A 22,513-nucleotide genomic window follows, 5' to 3' on the forward strand; every position below is an offset into this window, starting at 1 on the left:
GCAAACAGCGCCCCCTGCAGGCCTGCGCGGCCGTAACCTCATTTAACCTGCCGTGTGACTCCGGGTTCGAACCCCGTCAGGGAGCAGCAGCGGCCCGCCTCCAGTCTGCTGCAGCCTGCGGTGCGGTGCGTGTTCCAGTGCGTGTTCCAGTGCGTGTTCCAGTGCGTGTTCCAGTGCGTGTTCCAGTGCGTGTTGCAGTGCGGTGCGCGCTCTCCTCGCGCTCCAGTCCGTCCTTCTCTTCTCGTCGCGGCTCCAGGGAAAATGCGGATCGCGTCCTGCGCCAGGCTGCTCCGGAGCTGCTGCGCCTCGGCGCGGGGCAGCCCGTGGATCCGCCCCGCAGCGTCCCGGTGAGCGTCCCGCACACTTTAACGACTTTTCCAAACTTTCTCCTCAGTCCGGAGTTTTAACTGTTCAGATTATGTAACTTCTGGCGCGTTTCCTGCTCAGAACAGTCTGTGCGGAGCTGGAACAGCGGTGATCAGTTCTGACAGAGACGGACTGTTCTGATCCATGAAACCCCGCAGGACTGAACTCCGCTGACTGATCGCAGGGATCCTGAATCTGTCTGAATCCTCTGAGATCAGACCTCCTGGATCAGCCCTGCAGCCTGAGCCGTCTCTCTGCACACAGCAAACATTTCTCCCAAAGTGAAAGTAACTCAGGAGCTCAACAGCTGAGGGATGACTGGACCAGTTCCTTCTGCATTATCTCAGTCAGTCAGGGTCTAACGGCAGGTTTTATCAAACAGTGGTCGCATTTCAGCAGCCCTCAGTGTGCAATGTGATGGACTTTAAACATCATGTCAGCCTCTCTCCAGGTCCTGTCCTCAGGTCAAAGGTCAGTCGTTCCTCCACTGTGAGGAAACGCCGCATCACTTCTGAAATTCCTGCAGTTTCCAGACAGGTTTCATCGATTACTCCCGCTGAAATTTTACCTGCTTCCCGTGATTTTATTGGCAATAATTTTCAGAGTAAACTGACATGAAGCCTTGACTCAAAGGGGCTTCGCTCAAAACAAAACCCATGAGGCCCAAACCTCTCCCTCTGGAGAAACAATAAACTGCTCCTCTACAGAAACATCAAGTTAATTATAACACAGCTGAACTCGGGGAGACGCTGGACTGATTTGTCCTTGTTGCCGCTGGAATGTTTTGTTTAGTTTTCTCTCAGATGAACCTCCCAGACTCGGGTCCCGTTTGAGCTTCTTAACATGAATGACTCTCTGGGGTGTTTTCCCTGCAGCTGCTTGTGAAGCCACTTGTCTTGGGCCCTCTTATTTACACAACTTGCATTTATATGATTTGTCTGCATTTAAGGTCAATAAAAACCTTCCATTCTTGGTGCGGTTTGTTCAAATTGGATAATAGGTCTTTTTTTTCTCTCTCTCTCTCTGCCCAGAGAATAACGTCCGTTTTCCTCCGGCATTTTTTGTAATTTGACACCAGATTGCAGGAAATGAGGGCGGCGATCAGGAAAGAGTCAAATCTGTGAAGCCGGGTTTCAACCAGGAAGCTCTGTGATCTGGACTCATCCTCATGCTGACAGCAGCAGGAGACTATCATATGAAAGCATGTGATTTGATAGAAGTAACGTTAAAACCCCCTCCGACGTCCACAGCCTGTGGTTTTCTCTCTCAGAGCCCTCCATGTGGACTACCCCCCCATCGTCCCCACGCTCACCACCAGCTACGTCCACGGCACGTCCAACACGCCGCTGCTGCACGCCACCGTGGGAGAGATGCTGCTGAAGACCGTGGAGCGGCAGCCCGACAAGGAGGCCCTGGTGTTCTCGGAGAACGGAGTCCGCAAGACCTTCGCTCAGTTTCTGCAGGATGTGAGTCCGTCACCGAAAGCAGACTCCAGGAACGCTGTTTTTAAAGTGTTTATAGAAAAAGCTGTTGATCAGTTCTGTACATTAATCACATTTGAGCCTCTGTGCGTGACCTTTCACCTTCATCACCTGAATGAGCGATTGATCTGCAGTGATTGTGCGTGGAGGCGGGGTCACAGGTCGAGAGGAATCTCGTCCTTGATCTCCCTTCACAGGAACATGTTCTTCTGTTCATTATCAAAACGCTGACGGGATAGAGTTTCTACATCAGATTTCCCCACGTGGAGCCCCTGATCCGGGGGCCAGAGAAGTGTGTTTTCTGGAGTGTTTGGCGTTACACAACAAGTCGGTTCTCGTCATGCTGCTCGCTCGCAGTTCTTTTTAGGATTGAACTGTACAAATATTTGAACTTGCTATCAATGCATCAGAGGAGGCCACCCGTACGTTTGTGTCTTTCCGTGTATTACTGAGCTGTTTGGCTGTAATCTGGCGGATCCACTGGGATCTGCTTCCTCTTGCTTCCTCTTGGTCCGGCAGCCATGTTGACGCTGCCGGCGTCCCCCGCAGGTGGACCAGGCTGCCGCCGGGCTCCTCGCCATGGGGCTGAAGAAGGGAGACCGCCTCGGCATGTGGGGACCAAACACCTACGAGTGGGTGCTCTTCCAGTTCGCCACGGCCAGAGTTGGAATCATATTGGTGAGACGGCGCTCGTGCACATCCGTGGATGTGTGATAGTAGCCGTGACCTTGGCTTCTACCGGAACATGAGCTGCTCATAGTCCAAACAAAACATCAGCTGCTAATTTAGCCCAAACATGATTTTTTTTTTAAGCCTAAATGTACTTCCTCTCCAGGTAGCCATAAACCCGGCGTACCAGGTGAATGAGGTGGAGTTCGCCTTGCAGAAGGTGAGTGGTTTCTGCACTCCGACTGAAATGTCCCGACGTCGGACACCGAGCGACTCCATGAATCCGCGTCCTCCCTGCAGGTGGGCTGTAAAGCCATCGTCTGCCCGCTGGAGTTTAAAACCCAGAAGTACTGCGACATGCTGAGGAAGATCTGCCCAGAGATCGAAAAGGCCACTCCAGGAGACATCCGGAGCCCCAGGTATCGCCCCGTCCTGCACGCCTCTTATCTCTGACCCCGTCAGCTGCAGATGTGGGAGGACGATCAATAACACGAAACCCGTTCAGATAATCTGATGTGAATTTTGAACTCGGAGCAACGTGTGATTGCTTTGGGCGAAAGGTCGAGGAGTGTCTGAGAGAGTCTTCCAGCAGGACCGCCAGGCCGATACGTCTCATATCTCTCATCATGTCAGGATCTGCATGCAGATAAATCATACCACATGTTTCCAGTGTTTTCTGCAGGCTCCCTGCAGCCGCAGTTTCTCACAGCCATGCAGACGGTGAACTCTGACCCACTTTCATTCCTCTCGTTTCCTCCTTCAGGCTACCAGATCTCCGCTCCGTCATCGTCCTCGGGAGCCGACAGCCAGGAATGTTCTGCTTTGAGGACGTGATGCAGGCGGGGACGAGCCAGCACACGCGGCAGCTGCAGGACATCCAGAAGACGCTCTCGTGTGACGACCCCATCAACATCCAGTTCACCTCGGTAAACCTGCTGGACCCAGTCCCTCCTCATGTTGTGTAATAAAACCATTCATGTGCACCAAACTCTGAGATTTGATCATTTAAGAAGGTCTTTGTTGCTGCTGTGAACTTCAGAGGAGAAACTAACTCGTGGTATGTTCTAGGGCGTCGCTGCTATTTGATACGCGTTAAATCTGAGCCTGGCAGGGAATGTAAGGCTTATCCTGGTAACCTGTGTTCCCATGTGGTATTTAAACTGACGTCCGAAGCTATCAAGTAACCCACGATGAGAAAATATCAGCTTTTATGAAGAGGCTTTCTTGCATCTCACGTACTTCAGGAAAGACTTTTCGGAAAAACTGAATGGAATTTGTTTCCTTGAAATGATAAAGAAGGGAAAATCATAGCATATCTTCAGGACAACTATAAAAAAGGTGATTTAATTCTGTGTTCTCCTGTGAACTCTCATCAACATTACTCCCAGAATCTATCCTGTGTGTAAATACTTTCTTATTTTTTAATGTTTTGTTTCAGGGAACGACCGGCGCTCCGAAGGGCGCCGCCTTGTCCCACCACAACATCATCAACAACTCGTACTTCGTGGGCCGACGGATGGGCTACACCTGGAGGGTGAGCGGCTCCGCCCCCTCGCTCCCGCCCGCCTCGGGGGTCAAAAGCAGCCGTCTGAGCGTCTGTCCCGCTGTCTCCCCGTCCTCCAGCCGGACATCCGCGTCTGCCTGCCGGTGCCCATGTACCACTGCTTCGGCTCGGTGGGAGGCGGCATGTGCCTGGCCGTGCACGGCGTCACGCTGGTCTACCCGTCGGTGGGATACAGCGGGAAGGCCAACCTGGAGGCCATCGAGAAGGAACGGTAACGTCGGCAGCGATCGTGAAGCATCGGACGATCAGGAGTTTAATCCACAGCGTTCGGCTGCAGGATGCAAAGAATCCCCCATAGTTCTCATGACTTCTTCTCAATGCCAGACCCTGAAATGTTCAATATTCCAGGAAGGATTTCATGATAAACATTTTAGAGATCATTCTCAAAACACAGAATAAAATGATGGATTTATAATTTCGCAAAGATTTAAAAGTGTAGCTATATATGATTTTTAATGTTAGTTCTTCTCATTGAAACAGGTTCATCTAAAAAACTAAGCAGGAAAACATTTAAAGGTAGTTTTTTGGGGGGGCGCCATAGCTTGTCATTTGCATATGAAAGTTATTTATTTGCATTAATTGTACAATTATGGAGGAGCTTTTAAGGCTCAGTCTTACTACATACTGTCAACAATTCATCATGATGTTAAGGACGTTCAATATATTGCTATTAATACGTAAAACCTTTTTTTTTTTTTTTACAGTAATAATTTTGTTGTTTTTTTTACCTTTAAAATCAGTTGAAGCAAACATTTAAAAGACATCCGTCACGTGAGAAATGAGGTTTATTCTCATTCTTCTGTGTCGACTGTGATCAGTCGGCAGTGGCTCGATGTTCCGTCAGATGGCGGAGCTTTACCTGCAGCTTCTGTCAGGTATTCAGGTCAAAGGTCGGCTCTCTGAGGGTTTTGTTAAGCTGATATATAAGACGTGCGCTCTGGCCGGTTTTTCCTGTTTCATGTCTCGATTGTTTGAAGTGAAGACATCAGATCTGGAGGGAACAAAATGAACTTTATCACTCAGGAATTCTTTTCTTTCAGTGGAGCTGTGGGTTTTAGTTAGAGTGTGTGTGTGTGTGTGTGTGTGTGTGTGTGTGTGTGTGAGAGAGAGAGAGAGAGAGAAATATTAAATCATGGCCTCAGGTATTAAGTCAGAACTGGTAAAAAAAAAAAAACAACTGTTTTGAGGAAATAGAAGTCCAGAGAATGAACAAATGAAACAACTTTAAATTTGAAATGCTGATAAAATTAGCAGTTTTCCCTGGTGGGTTTTTTTTCTCCAATCCTGCAGTGTTACATAATGAGTATGCTTAATAATTGTGTGGGTGATACTGTTTACAGTAGTTAGTTAAGGTTAACTTCCAGCTGTAAAGAATATTTGGACCAATTATATTGTGGAGAAGTTTCTAAAAGGTCAGAGTTTTGAAACATGTCAATAATAAATTGATCTCCTGGTTTAATGTAACATGTCTCATGTGGAAAAGTGTCTTCGTCATTTGGATTGCTTCACCATAGCACCCAGCAGTCCCAGTGTCCAGACAGATTTGTTTCCAGTCCGGAGGCTTCAGCGTGTCTCCTCTGCTCTCGGCTTCAGGTGCACCTTCCTGTACGGGACGCCCACCATGTACGTGGACATGCTCAACCAGCCGGACCTGCCCAAGTACGACCTGTCGTCGGTGGACGCAGGTCAGAGAGCGAGGCCCCCCCTCCAGAGGTTTCTGTCCTGTCTTCTGGTCACCGCTCACTGCTTTTCGTCTCTGGCAGGCATCATGTCCGGGTCGCCCTGCCCGCCAGAGCTCATGAAGCAGGTCATGGAGGTGATGGGCATGAAGGAGATCACAGTGAGTACAGGATGAACGGCTTTCACTCATCAGTCCCATGAATAAACCTCCAGAAAGATCAATGACGGCCAACAAAACTCCTCAGGCATTTTCTAAAGAAACCCTGACATTTATTAAGAATTCTAATGTCTAAATATATTGAAAAAAACAGCTCAGCTTTAAGTTCTGGATGTGAACACTAGGTGGAGACGACTCACCAGGAAAAGTCTTCCTTTCCTGTTCAATGCAGATTCAAAATAAGAAAAGGAGAAGAGACAAAAACTCCATTGTGACTTTTGTAAAAGGTTTATTGGATGTGAGCTCCAAAGTTCCAGGTTACGAAAAGATACTGAATAAATATTAGATCTGCATGAACACTTCACAAATCCTGCCGGCTGCTTTTCATCCTTTTCAGAATAGAATAGCGCTGCGTTCATTTTCAGAAGCGGTAGAAGTAGATGAGCTGGATTCTGTTTTTCAGCTTTTTATAGAGAAATTATGAAACGCAAGTAAATGTTCAGAAATGCAGGTTAATGTTTGTACATTTGCCTTGAAGCTGTAAAATCCATGTATGAACTGTAGGTAATCTTTAGTGGAGCTTTTTTGTCCCATTGTTGACGAATATTTTGTATTTTTCTTGCTCATGAACTTGTTGATCTCCAACAAATGGATCATTTAGCTGCTGTGGAGAGGGTTGTTTGTCTTAAAAAAAAAACAGCAAACAATGCACTGATTGTAACACATATATATTAAAATATAAAAATATTTAAAGGCAGCTTTACAGAAATAGTCTTGTGAGTGTATAAACAGGGGTGGGTTGATGTGGATAAATTAGTTTTTCCAGAGTGCAGAGGCTCCTGTTCGCCTCATTTTCCTCACCATTAAAGGCTTGTTGGCTGTTTTTGTGCTCTCAGCCGTTGAATGGTTGAAAACTCAACAGATGTCCTTTGAGAGCTTCTGGAGTAATTTATCCTCCACCTGCCTCTTTTAGCTTTTGGAATAAATGAGTGAAAAAGGTCGAAAATGCAGAAACGGTGTCGTTATGACGGTGTTTGTCATCTGATGGACAGTCGTTAAGTCGAGGGGTTAGCAGTGATTTCTGGTCTGGCCTGTCACCCGGTCCGTCTCCTCCTGGTCTCCCTCCTGGTCTCCACCCGGTTTCCTCCGAGTCTCCTCCTGGTCTCCTCCTCAGCGTCTCCTGTCCGAGAAAGTAGAAAAAAAACCAAACCAATCATCCATCCATCCATCCATTTTTAGCCACTTATCCGGTACCAGGTCGCAGGGGCAGCAGTCTTAAGTAGGGATGCCCAGACTTCCTTGTCCCTAGACACTTCCTCCAGCTCTTCCTGGAGGGTCCCGAGGCGTTCCCAGGCCAGCCGAGAGACATAGTCTCTCCAGCGTGTCCTAGGTCTTCCCCGGGGTCTCCTCCCAGTGGGACATGCCCAGAACACCTCCCCAGGGAGGCGTCCAGGAGGCGTCTTAAACAGGTGCCAAAGCCACCTCAGCTGACTCCTCTGGATGTGGAGGAGTAGCGGCTCTACTCGGAGCTCCTCCCTGGTGAATGAGCTCCTCACCCTATCGCTGAGGGAGCGCCCAGCCACCCTACAGAGGAAGCTCATTTCACCCGCTTGTATTCGTGATCTTGTCCTTTCGGTCAGGACCCAAAGCTCATGACGATTGGTGAGGGTGGGAGTGAAGATTGACCAGTAAATCAAGAGTTTCACCTTTTGGCTCCGCTCCTTTACCACAATGGTCTGATACAACGACCGCATCACTGCAGACGCTGCGCCAGTCTGCCTGTCAATCTCACGCTCCATCCATCCCCCACTCGTGACCAAAACCCCGAGATACTTGAGCTCCTCCACTTGGGGCAAGGTCTCTCTGCCAACCTGGAGAGGGCAGACCACCTTCTTCTGGTCGAGGACCATGGCCTCATATTTGGAGGTGCTGATCCTCATCCCTGTCATTTCAAACTCAACTGCAAACTGCCCCAGTGCATGATGTAGGCCTGGTTTCGATGAAGCGAACAGGACAACATCATCTGCAAAAAGTAGAGATGAATTCCTGTGGCTACCAAACTGAATCCCCTCCGGCCCCTGGCTGCACCTAGAAATTATTGTGCATAAAAATGACGAACAGAACCGGTGACAAAGGGCAGCCCTGCTGGAGTCCAACATGCACCGGGAACAGGTCCGACTTACTGCCGGCAATGCTGACCAGGCTCCTGCTTCGGTTATACAGAGAACAGACGGCACCGGACTCCGTACTCCAAAAACACCCCCACAAGACGCCACGATCGATGTGGTTGAACACCCTCTCCAAATCCACAAAACACATGTGAAGTGGTTGGGCGAACTCCCATGAACCCTCGAGCACCCTATGGAGGGTATAGAGCTGGTCCAGTGTTCCACGACCAGGACGAAAATTGCATTGTTTCTCTTGGATCCAAGGTCCGACTATCGTTCGAATCCTCCTCTCCAGTACCCTGGAATAGACTTTCCCAGGGAGGATGAGGAGTGTGATCCCCCTATAGTTGGAGCACATCCTCCAGTCCCCCTTTTTAAACAGGGGAACCAACAGTTGAGGTCGGCAGCTCCCCACCTCCACTGTAAACAGTGTTGTTGAAGACCTGCTTTCCCCTCCTGAGGCACCGGACAGTTTCCCAGAATTTCTTTGAGGCTGACCAGTAGTCCTCGTCCATAGCCTCCTCGGAACTCCTGTCAAACCCCAGTTTTTTGCCTACACATCTGCTCGGACTGCATTTCTTTTGGTCTGCCAGTTCCTGTCAGCTGCTTCGGGAGTCCTAAGAGCCAACAAGACTCAGTAGGACTGCTTGACGGCAGCCCTTACTTTCGATGTCCACTGGAAGTAAGGGGGTGGCCGCCATGACAGGCACCGGAGACCTTACGACCACAGCTCCGAACAGCTGCTCCATGGTCTACTCGGACTCGGCCTCCCTCGGGACATGAGAGGAGCTCTGCCGGAGGTTGGAGTTGAAAACCTCACAACACGTTTAGGTCTGCCACATATTTCTTGTTTCCTCCTCCGCCAGCGAATCCAACTCACCACTAGGTGGTGATCAGTCCACACCTCTGCTCCTCTCTTCACCTGAAACAATCCAGCTGGAAACCATGTGACCTGGGCCACAGGGGCTGGACCTCCGGGCCAACAGACACTCATTTGAAAAGGGCAGATTTTACAGGTTTGGTCCTGCGTGACGCTGAAAACTGGGCTGTGAAGACTCAAAGTTGGTTTGAGAGAGTAGAAGAGTCTTGAATAACTAATTTCTTTGGTATTGACACATGAAGCTTTTGTAATCAGCATTAAAAGTGGAAGTTGTGCCGAGGTGGTTAAAAAAAAAAAATCTTCCCGGGTCTCTAAATTTCAGGTTTTGACGTAACTTGAGATTCACCTCCATTGATCATGTCCCACTAAAAGGATTGATGACACGCAGTTAAATGAAGACATGCTTGTAGTGGCTTTGAGTCTCGTACTGTGATGTTTGGGGATTGAACTCAGATTAATATCAATGGTGGTGAAACATCAGGCCTGTTGGTCATGAGAGACAGGAGGAGGTGCAGGAGTGAGTGTTGAAAGTTCACGGAGCAGGTCAAACATCCATTTTCACTCTAAAACGATGATTCTTCATGTACTGGGGCGAGGCTTCATGTGTAAAGCTTAGCTAACCGTTAGCGCCGTGTTTATCTCCCAGTGTGCCCTGGTAGTTTTGTTCAGGCGGACTCGGCGGCTCGTACCGGTTCAGTGACGCGAGCCCTTCTTGGCCTTCTTGGCTTTCACTCTGCAGCCGCTGAAGGCCGGACTGTCTCTGACCTGCTTTCCCTTCTGCGCCGGGGGAGACGCACACATGGCGTCCGGACGGGTTCGGCTGGAGTCCATCCACCTGCAGGAACAACAAACTCCAGATTTATGTTTCTCTGGCGGACAGTCTGCAGCTGAACTGATCCTCACAGCTGCTTTATGTCCTTATGCATTTATGTCCTCTTCTCGTTTCTCTGTCACTTTAACAGCAACAAACATCGACGAAAACCAAAGTGACTCATCACATCATACATGTACATGATGATGGAGGATTTATCCATAAACGATACACTATAACGTGTGATCCATGTGTGTGGGGGGTTATTTTGCACTCTGATCCTGGGTGTGTGAACTCCAGATGTGTAGCTGTAGCTCTATAGCAGAGCGACTCTTGAATCTTCACACAGTCTGTAAACACTGATGAGTGGGTGTGGAGTGTGAAGTGGGACCTGCGCAGTGGAGCCAGCTGGCAGGTGCAGCTCCAGGGGTTGTTGGACAGGGTGAGGTTGGTGATGGTGGTGAACTCCAGGCTTTTCGGGAGAGACCTCAGCTTGTTGTTGTCCAGGTGAAGCGACTTGACGGCCGTGACGCCAGTGAACGCACCGTCTGAGAACTTGGAGAGGAACAAAAAAGTCAGCAAAGGAACACAAAATCTGTTCAGTCTTTCATGAAAACATTCTTGAGAGGACTCCCGGTTTGAACCCGGACACTCACTAATCCAGGTTTGTATTAGAGGATTAGAGGCTGATTGTTGAGCATTTATGGATGACTGACCTTCACGTCACTAAAGGCTTTGTTTCTCCTCATGGTGGTCTCAACAAACTTTAATATTTCATTTTGCTTGTTTTTCTCACTGGCTGAGAACTTGCCAGAGCTCTCGCAATGTCAAAAATCTGCAGTGTAAGTTGGATAAATACTCCACCAGAACAGAGGAATCAGTTTTCTCAAACTGGCAGGAAGGAGAATAAAGTTTGTTCTGGCTGAGACACTTGATGGTTTTATAAAGATGTTATTTTTCCCTTCACGTGTCAGAGCAGCCACACGCTGAACCATCAGCCTCTCAGCTCTGAGAGACGGAGCTCGGTGGCCGTCGGGTCGTCTTCGTTTGGGGTTCGTGCCTTTACAGACTCTTTGTGGTGTGTGTCCGGGTTTTGAACTGCCCCGCCGTTCACACACCAGAGAGTCGGTCCAGCCTCCGTCTGGAGGTCAGACAGATGGAAGAGTCTCCTTCCTGCTGCTGCTGTGTCAACACCGACGCTGAGTGGCTCCTTTCTTCCCGCTCTGCTTCGTGACCGTCTGCGAGGTGCTAAAAGCTTCAGAGAGGTGCGACATGAACCCACCTGCGTCAAGTCCCGTCTCCTCCCAGCGGAGGACGAGGACGGACTGGGGAGACCAGGCCGGCTTCAAAGCCGGGTTTTATTTGAGTCTGGAAGGCGGCGAGGCCGTCTGGAAATTTCCACTGAGGAGCGAGGACTGGGACTCTGAAGCAGTGGAAGATGGACGATGTCCAGCACGGCCGAGGTGTTTTCACTCTTTCTGTCGCTCCTCTGCCGGGAAAGCTCGCAAAGGGCCCGATTGTCCATTCAGCTGGGGCGACGGCGGCCAAAAATACCCCTGTTCATGCAGTGTGGAACACCCTGCTCCTGTTTACCTGCGTCCTCACCCCTCCTGACCTGTTTACAGGACCCGGGGAAAACACACCTTTCTGAAAATAACACTTGTGTAATAATTCGACTCAGACATGCTTGGCCGAGCTCCAGCAAACAAAAACACCCTAAAATACCAGCGTTTGGCCGGAAAAGGGCTGAATGTGCGCTGCGCCCGTGGCCTCCTGCTGCTTCCACCTGGCTCTCGCGCAGCCTCGGCGTGAGAAGTGTGTTGTTTCAGTTTTCCCCTCTGGGCTCCTTCGTACATCAGATTAACCTCAGGCTGGTCCAGCAGAGATCTCGTACCGCTGAGGGGGACGTGGACGTCGGCCCCCACAGGAGAGTTTCTTTGAATTTTTTTTAAAAAAAAAGTCCAACTTCACTATCTTATTTCCCATTCATACCCAGAACGATCTGAACCTCAGGGCTCTTGTTTAGGCCCACTTTACTTTCATTCTACAGCTCAACTGAAACTCTTCTACTTTACTGCACCGTCTTTCTGCCTCATCAGTGTGTTTTTTTTTCTCTTTTAGCTCTTTATTGTGAGTCTTCAGACTAGTTTTGGTGGTTTTTTTTAGTCCTGTTCCAGGTTCACTCACAGAGCTGAGCCTCAGTCTTCTAGTCGTCTGAAACCGGAGCAGCCGCAGTGGAAGAATCCGTTTGACTTCGTGTCCTCTTGTGTGAAAAATGCCTGCTGGTCTGTGGCCGGTGGCGAGTTGCTGCTCATGTAAATACACTCATTCACAACCCCAAACATGAGCAAATATCCCTACAGGCATCCAAAGACTCCAGGCTGATAGAACTCCTGTTTTTCTACTTTCCCTAGATTAAAAAAAAAAAAAAAAACTCTTTACAGACGTTTTAAAGAAAGAAGCTAAAGATATTTTTACACTTTTCTTCCATTTAAAAACAAACATCCATGACATTTTTAAGCCAATCAAATACTGGTTGTGGAACTGAAGCCATTAAAGATCCTAAAAAGAACAGTTTTTAATCAGTATTGCTGCACATTTAAACCAAATAAATTTACATTTTATCATGTCAGCAGATCTATTTGTCTATTAAAAAACACAGCAAAGACCCTGACAGGACATCACTTTTCTTTTTTAATTATTCACCTACCTTGAAACACTTTTTCGCATTTTCCAGCAGAATAACTGTAACCTGCTGATTCCCTTCATGCCACTCTTTTATTGAACGGGGTTAGGAGTTAACCTTAAGCTTGATGAGCCGCTCTGAAGTGACATTATCTAAATGTTCTTTCCTTCAAAACCCGAAGCGTGTGTGTGCCCTCTGAGCTGAGTGTGAGCTGAGGTGCAGCAGCGTCGCCCACTGACCTTCTCCAGACCCATGCTGTCCAGGTGGAGCTTCTCCACGTAGCGTCCGAAGCTCTGGAAGGCGTTGTCCGGGACGGTCCTCATGGGGTTTCCCCCCAGCGTCAGCTCCTCCACCACCCGCAGCTTGCTCATGGCGGCGGCGGGGTAGCTGGACATCCTGTTGCCGTCCAGGTGCAGGACGGCCAGGTTCTCCACCTCGTCCAGGGAGCCCGGCTGCAGCGTGCTCAGCTCGTTGCCGCTCAGGTGCAGCCAGCGCAGGTCCCGGGCGCCGGCGAAGGTCCCCGGCCGCAGCTCGCGCAGCTTGTTGTTGTCGAGCTGCAGGACGAAGAGGTTGATCATGGGGGAGAAAATGCCCTTGCTGAGCTCGGCGATCTGGTTCCCGTCCAGGTGGAGGTAGGTGAGCTGGGCCAGGTCCTCGAAGGCGCCGGGCTTGATGCTGCTGATCTGGTTGTTGGACAGGTAGAGGTAGACCAGCTTCTTCAGCCCCTTGAAGGCATTGGAGCCGATCTCCCGCAGCTGGCAGTGCTGCATGTGCAGAGAGACCAGCCCCTTGCTGTCGCTGAAGGCGCCGGTGGGGATGGCGCCCAGGCTGTTCCTCTGCAGGTTCAGCAGACGGGTGGCCTCCGACACCCGCGGGATCCTCTTCAGCCCCACGCTGTCGCAGATGACGTGCTGCAGGTCCCCGTGGCAGTGGCACAGGCTGGGGCACTGACCCGGGGAGGGGGCGCCCTGCACGGCGGGGCCCAGAACCAGGAGGCAGGTCCCCAGCAGCAGCCGGCTCACGCAGCGCATCCCGACCACAGCAGCAGCAGCAGCAGCTCCGGCTGAACAGCAGAGAAATCCTGAGAGAGGCAGAGAGCAGGGGAGCTGGAGGAGGAGGAGGAGGAGGAGGAGGAGGAGGAGGAGGAGGAACACAGCTCTATTTATAACGTCCAGTGGATTTCTGCAGGAGGAAGTCAAATGTCAGGGAGAGTTTAAGTCTGACTGCTGGATCCTTTTCAACCGGCCACTCACTGCAAACCAGCTCCAGTTGAAGTCGTTAATATCCTCAAGTGGAAACTGCAGATTGACCAGAGAGGAGGATTCAGTCTGACGCTCAATCTGCAACCTGCTGCACAACGACAGAAATGCGCTCGAAAATTCCAGAGGGAATGTTACTTTGTGCCTGCCAGCTGCTGCCGACTCTGCCAAACTCCTAAACGACTGAAATTCTTACCAGACTTTACAGGTCACAGTTTAAATTAAGTAGAAGATATTGAAATGAGGTTTTCACATCTGGACAGAGGACAAAAATCCCAACGTTTTGATCTTTTAATGAAGTCTCTACATCGACCTATGGCAAGACATGATGGACTTGTTCAGGGATGAAATCGGCCCTCATCCGCTTACATGGGGAAAAAATGCACTTTTGTTTTGGAATTTTCTCAGAATTCTTTTGCCGGAACACCGAAAAAATTCATAGTGCACCACACCCCAATTTCTTGCACGTTTTGATGTGCTTTTTGTGGTGCTGCTCCAAACGGCAGCCAAAATCCTTTTTCAGCCAGGGAGTACTCTTCTTCTTCTTCTTCTTCTTCTCCTTCTACTCCTAAAATCTTTTAAAATCAGTGTGACATTCTCTAAACATGGAAGGACTGAACGTCCTGAATGCACTGACTCGCCCACGTTCCTTCTCTCAGCTATGACCAGGTTCTCACTGATCTCGCGATTCCAGACCTTCATGTTTGAGTCTTCAGGACTGAACGTCAGTTCCTCACAGATCTGCTGCCTCCATGGTTTTTGCTCCGGTCCATTTGGGTTGTTTCCATTCCTCCGGTTCCCCTGTTTCTTCTCGGTTCCTCCGTTGGGCTCCTGCAGCTGCCGACTGGAGGCACAGCGTCAGAGGTCACAAGTTTAATTGAGCCGTTTGTAGTGTGTGTATTTGACGTGTGTGTCTGTCTGTCAGATCGGGTACGGCACCACGGAGAACAGCCCCGTCACCTTCGCCGCCTCGCCGCTGGACAACATGGACAGGAAGTGCAACTCGGTCGGCTTCGTCATGGAGCACCTGGAGGTACGTCGGCTGCAACACACCAGTTTTCAGATACACTCCTTTAATATTCCACCTGTGTGTCCTCAGGACACCAAAACACAACAACGTGAGAGTGGCCAGGTCTGACGCCAAAAACAGCCTCAAAAAACCACAAATGGAAAATGATTTCAGAAAAAAATACAAGATCACCACGAAGACAGAAATCAACTGCACTGAAATTTAAAAAATAAAAGCCTCAAAATGACCAACAATAGAACAAATCCCGCGTCAAAATGAGACAAATGACCACAAAAATGCTCAATGCCGTGGAAACCTACGCACAAGTAAACACCAATGTAACAAAAATACACAAAACAGCCTTAAAGAAAAGACAGAAAAGGATGAAAAATCACAACCATTAAACACGTTGTCTCAAAGAAAACCAAAACAGCAAATATACATCACTATAAGTGATCCACAGCAATGTAAAACCATGAAAAATGTACAGAATGACCACAAAAAGGCAGACAGAGAGACATGTCACTACAAGACGAGTCCAAAACTGATGCAACAAATGATCCCTGCACACAAAATCCTCACATTATGGCTGAAGCAGAATGAGAAATGAGGAAAAACCGATGCAAACAACCAGGAAGTGCGCCAGAAAATCTTCACAAAATGAAAGAAAAACAGAAAAACGTGAGTGATGCTGCTGTGTGGACGCACAACCACAAAACACATCAACACACACAAGACAGTGAAATGAGACACAACAGACCGAGATAACACAGAAGTACCAGAAAATGAACAGAACAGTCACAAATGGAATTCAGTTCAACATAAATCTGCTTAAATTGGACAAGCATGCGGTCGCTGTCGAGCCGGATCACACCTGGTGAGCTGAGATCAACACTTCAAGTGACAAGAATATCGAGAAAATATGACCCAGATTTTTCTCTAAATGAAATGAATGAACCCCTCCTCCACCCCCCAGGCGAAGATCGTGAACCCGTCCACGGGGCTGATGGTCCCGGTGGGGGAGAACGGGGAGATCTGCATCCGGGGCTACTGCGTCATGCTGGAGTACTGGGGCGACCCGGAGAACACCCGGCAGTGCATCGGAAAAGACCGCTGGTACAAGACGGGGTGAGTGGAGAGCAGCTGGAGTCACAACTGTTGTCAAACCGATGTAATACCACTCTGCACCACCAGAGGGCTCCGTGAGTGAATTGGCTGTTTGCGTGTTTCCGTCCTGCTTCCAGAGACATCGGCCGCCTGGATCCGTTCGGCTACCTGCAGATCCAAGGCCGGATTAAAGACATGATCATCAGAGGAGGAGAGAACGTTTACCCGGCGGAGATCGAGAAGTTCCTCCACACACACCCCAAAGTGAAGGAGGTGCAGGTGAGGCGGACCGCGGAGCGTCCCACAGCGCCTCCGGTGGCGGCGCGTCAGAATGCAGGAGAACACACTGATGGTTCTCAGCAAACGGAGCGTCTTTTCAGTTTCAATTTATTATTAATAGACTGTGGTTTTAATCTCAGTGTTTTCTTTTTTAACTTTTAGCACAGTATCTGACTTAAATGTTATTTTTCTTCTTTCGATTTTTAATTTCTACATCTTGAAATTTAATTTGTTGTAAATACCTTGAAAAACGTTTAAGTTCTCAAATTAATTTTCCCTTTTTTCTCATTTTAAAGCCATAAAATAAAATTGATTTTTTTTTTATATGGATAATAACTACTTAAAAAAAGATCTACTTCTGAAAATATTACTTTTTATCTTTATTATTTGAATTCATTCTGAACACATTCGGCCTTTGTTATTTATTTCATTTCTATCCTCAGTATTTTAAATAAATAATAAAAAAAAATGCTGTAAATTTTTGTCCGTTTTAATATGAAAACAAATTGTTCAAATTTTTTATGTTGATTCTTTGACATCCATTTTCAGTTTGTTTATTTTTTTGGTATTTTGCATTTAAAAATACTAATTTGACTTTTAGCATTATTGTTTGATAATTTAAGTTAATCTTTGCTTTATTCTCTCAACTTTTTAAATATATTTTACACATTGAGTTTTAAGTAGTTTCTGTTCTCATTCTTTTTAGTTTTTGTCATTTCACTTCAATTTGACCTCATTGCCAGTATTCAGCCTTTGTTAACCTTTGACCCCGGCTGTGGCTGGTCAGGTGGTGGGCGTGGTCGACCCCCGGATGGGGGAGGAGGTGTGTGCGTGCATCAAGCTGGTGGACGGAGTGGAGTGCACGGCGGAGGAGATCAAAGCCTTCTGTAAAGGACAGGTGGGACCAAAAACACACGCTTCCCTCAATCTGCCGTCTTTCCCCCCATCTGGAATCATCTGGAATCATCTGGAATCCTCCTCCTGCTTTCAGATCGCGTATTTCAAGATCCCGAGATACGTCGAGTTCGTCACCAGCTACCCGCTGACCGTCACTGGGAAGGTAAACAGCAGCACGACTATAATGTGGAGGAACTGCAGCCAGATGGACAGGAAGTGGAGAACAGATTAGAAACACTACTGACATCACATTACAGAGCATCTTCCTCCACTAGCTGACCCACCCAAATTAAATAAAAATACATAGTCATTTGAATGAAAAGGCAGAACTTGGTTTGAGTTCGTAGAAACTTTTATTTCGACAAGCAGCAACGATTCCGTTCAGGTTTTCAGTCGACTGCGGCAGAAGACAGAAACGTGAGGCTCTTTTCAGTTCTGAGTCTCGGCCTTAAAGCGGTTCGTGGTCGTTCCTCAGATCCAGAAGAACATCCTGAGCGCCCAGATGGAGAAGCAGCTCGGACTGAAGCCCAAATGAAGCCGACCAGCAGCTCCACAGGCCGACGTCAGACACCAGCCGGAAACCTGCAGCCGCTCGGTGTGTCTTCATCCGCCACACAGAGCAGTTCCAGACGAAATCAGGGACATTTTAACCAGAGACGCGCTGAGAATTCACACTTCAGCCTTTTTGTACTTCATATTTTTACCTTCAACTGACAGACATGTGAATGAAAGTCTGTCAGGATGATTGAGTGAGGTGGCTGGGAACCTTTTCATGAACCCAAACATCAAATAAACTTAATTCAAAACAGCTGGCAGTGTTTTCTCTGACAGGTACACACACACACACCTGTGAGAAGGCTCTGTGGAGACCGAGCTGCTCTCTGTTCTGGTCTGGAGGATCAGGTTCCAGCAGCGTCCTGCTCCTCCAGCCCACCTCAGCCTTTACTCAAGGGTTTTCTTTTCTCCCTATTGTGCATATTTTTGGATTAAATGTTTCGGGACATGCTATTCCTTCCAGAAAGTGCTAAACCTGGAGAGCCAGGTCCAGCCTGGATCTGAGGAAATCACTACAAAGCCAAAGGAATGCTGGGAAAACAGGTCGGCGTCTGTTTTTACAGGAAGGAATTCAACCTGTTTCTGCTGCATCACTCAGCTTTCATGCTGCTTCTGGGGCCAAATATCACAAACTAATATTCTCTGAAAGGACTGAACCTCCTGTGAACACACACACGTCACATGCTCGCCCCCGTGTGGCGGGAAAGTGTATGACACCGAGGAGCAGATCAGAGCATCTTCCTCCAACTCAGTGACGTTTGATGAGAAGACTGAATGGAATACTACAGTAAAATAAATGTTTTCCTTTAATTAGCAGCTGTGGTGCAGTGGTTAGCCCTGGTAGCACCGTCCTCTGGAAGCAGGCCTCTGAGGTGGAGTTTTCATGTTCTTCGTTTCCCAGCATGCTGCAGTTCTGTCTCCCAGTCAGAACCTCTTGGTGGGATGATGGAGATTCATGTGTCATTCCGTCTCTGTTCAGTCAGCGGAAGCCGGAGGCCCGGCTCAGTCCCGGGGCAGCGGGATGCCCACGGCGGAGTGCCGCCCCGCCATCTGGCTCCGGGCGCGGTCCAGCTGCTCCTCGCTGCAGACATCCTGCAGGAAGACGGCAGACAGGTTCCTAAGCCGCGGGCTCTCGGACAGCGAGAAGCGCAGCATGCAGTGCAGGATGGAGGGGTCGGTGATCCGGGGGCGGGTCGCCGGGGTCACCAGGTTCATGAGGGTGGTGATGGCCGACAGCACGGTCTCCTCCCGCGGGCTGGACAGGCGGCTGGTGATGAGTTCGATGCCGCCGCTCTGCAGGATGGCGTCCCTGCAGTCGGGGTCGGCGCTCAGGTTGCACAGCCCTCCTGAACACAAACACAGCTTCACCGGAACAGCCCGAGGACGACGAGGCGCTTCCCGAGAGGCGGCGGCGCTCACCCATCCCGAACTCCACCAGGTTCTCCTGCTCCTCCGTCAGCATGTCCAGGAAGAGGTCCGGAACCTGCAGCTGCCGCAGGAACTCCAGGTTCTTCGGATCGTACGCAAAGTTGGCCAAGTTGGCCAGAACCTGCTCCTTCGCCTCTGATCCAGAAAGGTCATGTAAAAGGTCATTCTTCATACTTCATATTATTTAGATGTGAGCTGAAGCTACATCAGTCATTTCATCATTTATGTAAAATTATGTATTTATTCATTAAATTCAACAGTTGGATTTTTTTTTAATCTTTGTTTAAAAAGTTCAGTGTCATCACAATGCTGGGCTTAACTCAGCCTGTATATCCTCTTTTTGGTTAAAAGTCCTACTGAAACTTTGCTTTTCTTCAAACCTCTGAGGTCTCAGTCTGCTGGAACATTAGATTATACTTATATTATGACGTAAGTTTGAACGAATTCCTTCAATCCGGGGTGAATAAATAAGTAACAAGCTGAACTATTAATGAAGCAGTAATGGTAATGAGCAGTGTGCTCAGTTCAGTCTGCAGAGCAGAGCTGCATTTTTCCACTCAGTTGGAGGATTTTCAAAAAGCTGCATTGAAGTTTTTTTTTAATTAAATTAGGACAAAGATAAAACGTTATTTTCAGGAGGTTCAAAAAAAGACTCTCGGTGATTCGTCGCATCTGTTCCAACCTTTTTATTTACCGAAACTAGTATTAAAGTTAAAGTAACGCACCGTCTGAGTCTGTATCCTGGAACTCGGTGACTAAAGTCTGTAAATATTCAAAACGATCGGAAGATTCAGACGAGCCGCTCCTCCGCATCGCGAAGCTCTTTAACATCCACAACTTCCACAAAAAAAACTAAATGAAAAATAGAAAAACTAATGTGTAACTCAGAATTCAAACCTACACCATCTTCTGGCTCCTCTGTCCGTCTTTCTAATGTGTCCGTGAAACTGCGCAGCAAAACAACAGTAAGTTCCGCTTTGTAAAGTACATTTGTAAAATTTAAAATTGATTCTGATTTACATCGAAACGTAAAACAAACACTTGATATTAGGTCACATCAAAAATAATAACTTACACATATAAAAAAAACCCTGAATTTTTCTTGCATGTAGATAAATTTTTTTTAAGTGATCGTAAAAAATGAAAACATTCAGCAGAGATTTATTTTGTATACGTATATATTTTCGCTCTGGGTTGATTTGCTTTTCATATTCGAAATTTTAAATGAAATATATTTTTTACATTTCTGACGTAACATCTGCAGATAACTTCCTGTCTGGACCGGAAGTCCAGTCCCCTGGGAAGGAGGCGTGTCCCGCTCAGTGCAGCTCCGTGCAGAAACATCAGCGCGTCTTCATGAAAGGTCAGAAGCAAAAAAACAATCTAATAGTCGAATTTTTTAACACTAACCTAAACTAAGTTAGTGTTGAGTCTCGGGTCACTTTTCCAGGTTTTACTGAAGATGCAGCAACATAAACTTTCCGCCGGGAAACGTCTCACCAAACCGATCCTGTTCGGGACGCTCATATTTGGACTAGGAGCTGCTTTTTTCAACAGGTAACCAAAACACACACCGCCACACACACACGCATACATTCATTAATCTCCTCTCATCTCATCCGTGTTTTAATGTCCAGGTTACATGTGTTGCCATTATGTAAACTCTGCAGGTCAAACATTATGTCAAACACATAACTGAGTCCCTGATCGCAAATTCACGAAACAAGCTTCTTTCTTCAATCTATAAACTATTAATCAAATGTCTCTATCGGAGAAAAATGTCCAGATTAACCTCCACACTCGCTGTGTAGCTCCAACACATGACATCCCTCAGTTACAGGTTTAAATTAGACACATAAACCTTCTGAAATAAGATGCAAAGTGGTCCAAAACTAGGAGAAAAAAACTCTTGAATTACACAGCAAATAAAAAGCAGCATTAGAATAATGAAGACTAGAAAACAAACAGAAAAAAAGCAGAAGAAATGTATTTAATATGTAACAAAAGTGCCACAAATAAACACGATTTCCCTAAAAATAGAAAGAAAAAGAAAAGTCTGATTGCATTCACAAAGAGATTCAAACTGCAAACATGTAAAATAAATCAATAAAAGCTTTGAGAGAATAATTTTGAAAATAGAAATTTTTTTAATATAAAAACATTTGCCACAAAACAAACTGAAATGAACAGAAACAAATCACAAAAAATACTGAATGTTGAAAATTGATAGCAAAACTCTAATTGAAACAATCACTCAAATCTGAAACGGCAAACAAAATTCATTTATTCTCATTTCTGATTGGTGAAACTTAAAGTTTAACACTGAAAAGAAATTGATGGAGCCTCTTCGTCCTGATGCTCCTCATCTTCCTCCTCCTCCTCCCCCCAGACACAGGTTCTTTGAGGACGTGGCGGAGCTTCGGGCTCAGGAACGAGCTCGGAACGACGCCAGGCTTCAGGAGGTTCTGGAGAGGAGGCAGCGGCAGATGGAGGAGCTGGTGGAGAAGAAGAAGCAGGGCTGAAGCTTCTCCTCTTCCTCCTCCTCTTCCTCCTGGCCGCTGCAGAACCGGGGAGAGCGGCGTCTGAAGACTGAAGGAGGAGTTCAAACTCAGCGATGGAGGGAAGAGCTGGGCTCCACCTGCCTCCACCTGTCTGCTGCTCCTCAAGGGAAACTGCTGCAGAAAAACTGCTGCTTGATGATTTAATGAACTCTGAAACTGCACTCAGCGATCTGTCCAGCAGGGGGCAGAGGTCAACACTTCCAACAGATGAAAGGCTCCACTGAGGGGGTGATGTTCTTCAGTTTTCTGATCAATGTACAGACTGATGAAGACAGAAACAGTTTAGTGTGTGATTAGAAAATGATGGAAATACAACTGTTCTGATCGAGTTAAGGGGAAATTAAAACCAAGACACTGAGAATAACGTTCTGATTCTATCAACAGGAATCCTCTCCCTCAACGAGATGATTGATCTTTATGTTCTGGCAATGTCAATTCTTATAGATCTATAAATGATGATCAATATCCAGATGGAGAGACTTATGGAAGCAAAAATCAAATTAAAATGCTTTAATTTAATTTAATTTCTGAGTTTAATTTAGTTTAATTTCTGAGTTATTGGCTGAATTCTGTGTGTTTTCAATGAGAATGAGCAGGCTCAAAGATGCAGTAAATAATTAAACTTGAACAAATTGGGTAAGAGCTTTACTTGAGCTTTAAAAATGTATTTTTTTTTTTTTTTCTGATTCGAATTGGTACCATTTGTTATTTGGATTTTCTGCCTCGATGTCGTCAGACTCCACTAATTGGCTCCATTTCTCATATTTTCGTTTTTAGGCAAAAAGGGGGGAAAAAAAAGAAAAAGAACTCAACTTGTTTTTACCTTCTGGCTGACAGAAAGGCATTTTCCACTCAATATTTTCTTAGTAAGAGGTGGGCGGGGCTTACGCCTCAGTAAAACTGGAGGACTGGTCAGCCTGTCAGGACTGGAACTGTCTCATAGTGGTTAATGAGGA

General features: G+C 47.4%; 3 protein-coding genes and 1 long non-coding RNA gene across 4 annotated transcripts; 2 read left to right on the forward strand and 2 right to left on the reverse strand.

Annotated features, from left to right (window-relative positions):
• Positions 1–87: 87 nt before the first annotated feature.
• Positions 88–17,822, forward strand: acsf2 (acyl-CoA synthetase family member 2). The gene is made up of 16 exons (XM_030097590.1): positions 88–347; positions 1,637–1,832; positions 2,397–2,525; positions 2,683–2,736; positions 2,817–2,935; positions 3,280–3,442; positions 3,955–4,050; positions 4,140–4,291; positions 5,674–5,765; positions 5,844–5,920; positions 14,647–14,754; positions 15,707–15,858; positions 15,975–16,116; positions 16,904–17,014; positions 17,108–17,176; positions 17,489–17,822. Exons 1-16 carry the CDS (start codon positions 262–264, stop codon positions 17,546–17,548), a joined length of 1,806 nt encoding a protein of 601 aa, XP_029953450.1. The 5' UTR covers positions 88–261; the 3' UTR covers positions 17,549–17,822.
• chad (chondroadherin) lies at positions 6,178–13,661 on the reverse strand. The gene is made up of 4 exons (XM_030097591.1): positions 12,702–13,661; positions 10,168–10,331; positions 9,655–9,800; positions 6,178–7,097 (listed from the first exon to the last, which is right to left on the reverse strand). Exons 1-3 carry the CDS (start codon positions 13,491–13,493, stop codon positions 9,659–9,661), a joined length of 1,098 nt encoding a protein of 365 aa, XP_029953451.1. The 5' UTR covers positions 13,494–13,661; the 3' UTR covers positions 6,178–7,097; positions 9,655–9,658.
• Positions 17,355–19,914, reverse strand: armc7 (armadillo repeat containing 7). Its single transcript, XM_030097592.1, has 3 exons — positions 19,722–19,914; positions 18,988–19,131; positions 17,355–18,914 (listed from the first exon to the last, which is right to left on the reverse strand). Exons 1-3 carry the CDS (start codon positions 19,825–19,827, stop codon positions 18,571–18,573), a joined length of 594 nt encoding a protein of 197 aa, XP_029953452.1. The 5' UTR covers positions 19,828–19,914; the 3' UTR covers positions 17,355–18,570.
• A 365-nt stretch (positions 19,915–20,279) lies between these two features.
• On the forward strand, positions 20,280–22,174 carry LOC115393443 (uncharacterized). The gene is made up of 3 exons (XR_003931951.1): positions 20,280–20,359; positions 20,447–20,553; positions 21,386–22,174. It is a non-coding gene; the product is annotated as an uncharacterized LOC115393443 (long non-coding RNA).
• The last annotated feature ends 339 nt before the right edge of the window (positions 22,175–22,513 follow it).

This window comes from Salarias fasciatus, chromosome 8 (assembly GCF_902148845.1).
Source record: "Salarias fasciatus chromosome 8, fSalaFa1.1, whole genome shotgun sequence".
NCBI classification, from domain to species: domain Eukaryota; kingdom Metazoa; phylum Chordata; class Actinopteri; order Blenniiformes; family Blenniidae; genus Salarias; species Salarias fasciatus.

Coding starts and splice junctions, on each gene's coding strand:
- acsf2 (XM_030097590.1), top strand. CDS start 262: ATGCGGATCGCGTCCTGCGCCAGGCTGCTCCGGAGCTGCTGCGCCTCG. Junction 16,117..16,903: donor CCAAAGTGAAGGAGGTGCAG/GTGAGGCGGACC, acceptor GTGGCTGGTCAG/GTGGTGGGCGTGGTCGACCC. Junction 17,177..17,488: donor CGCTGACCGTCACTGGGAAG/GTAAACAGCAGC, acceptor GTCGTTCCTCAG/ATCCAGAAGAACATCCTGAG.
- chad (XM_030097591.1), bottom strand. CDS start 13,493: ATGCGCTGCGTGAGCCGGCTGCTGCTGGGGACCTGCCTCCTGGTTCTG. Junction 10,332..12,701: donor ACAGCATGGGTCTGGAGAAG/GTCAGTGGGCGA, acceptor TTCCTCTCCAAG/TTCTCAGACGGTGCGTTCAC. Junction 9,801..10,167: donor CAGCTGGCTCCACTGCGCAG/GTCCCACTTCAC, acceptor TTGTTCCTGCAG/GTGGATGGACTCCAGCCGAA.
- armc7 (XM_030097592.1), bottom strand. CDS start 19,827: ATGTTAAAGAGCTTCGCGATGCGGAGGAGCGGCTCGTCTGAATCTTCC. Junction 19,132..19,721: donor CCAGGATACAGACTCAGACG/GTGCGTTACTTT, acceptor TTTCTGGATCAG/AGGCGAAGGAGCAGGTTCTG. Junction 18,915..18,987: donor CCTGGTGGAGTTCGGGATGG/GTGAGCGCCGCC, acceptor GTTTGTGTTCAG/GAGGGCTGTGCAACCTGAGC.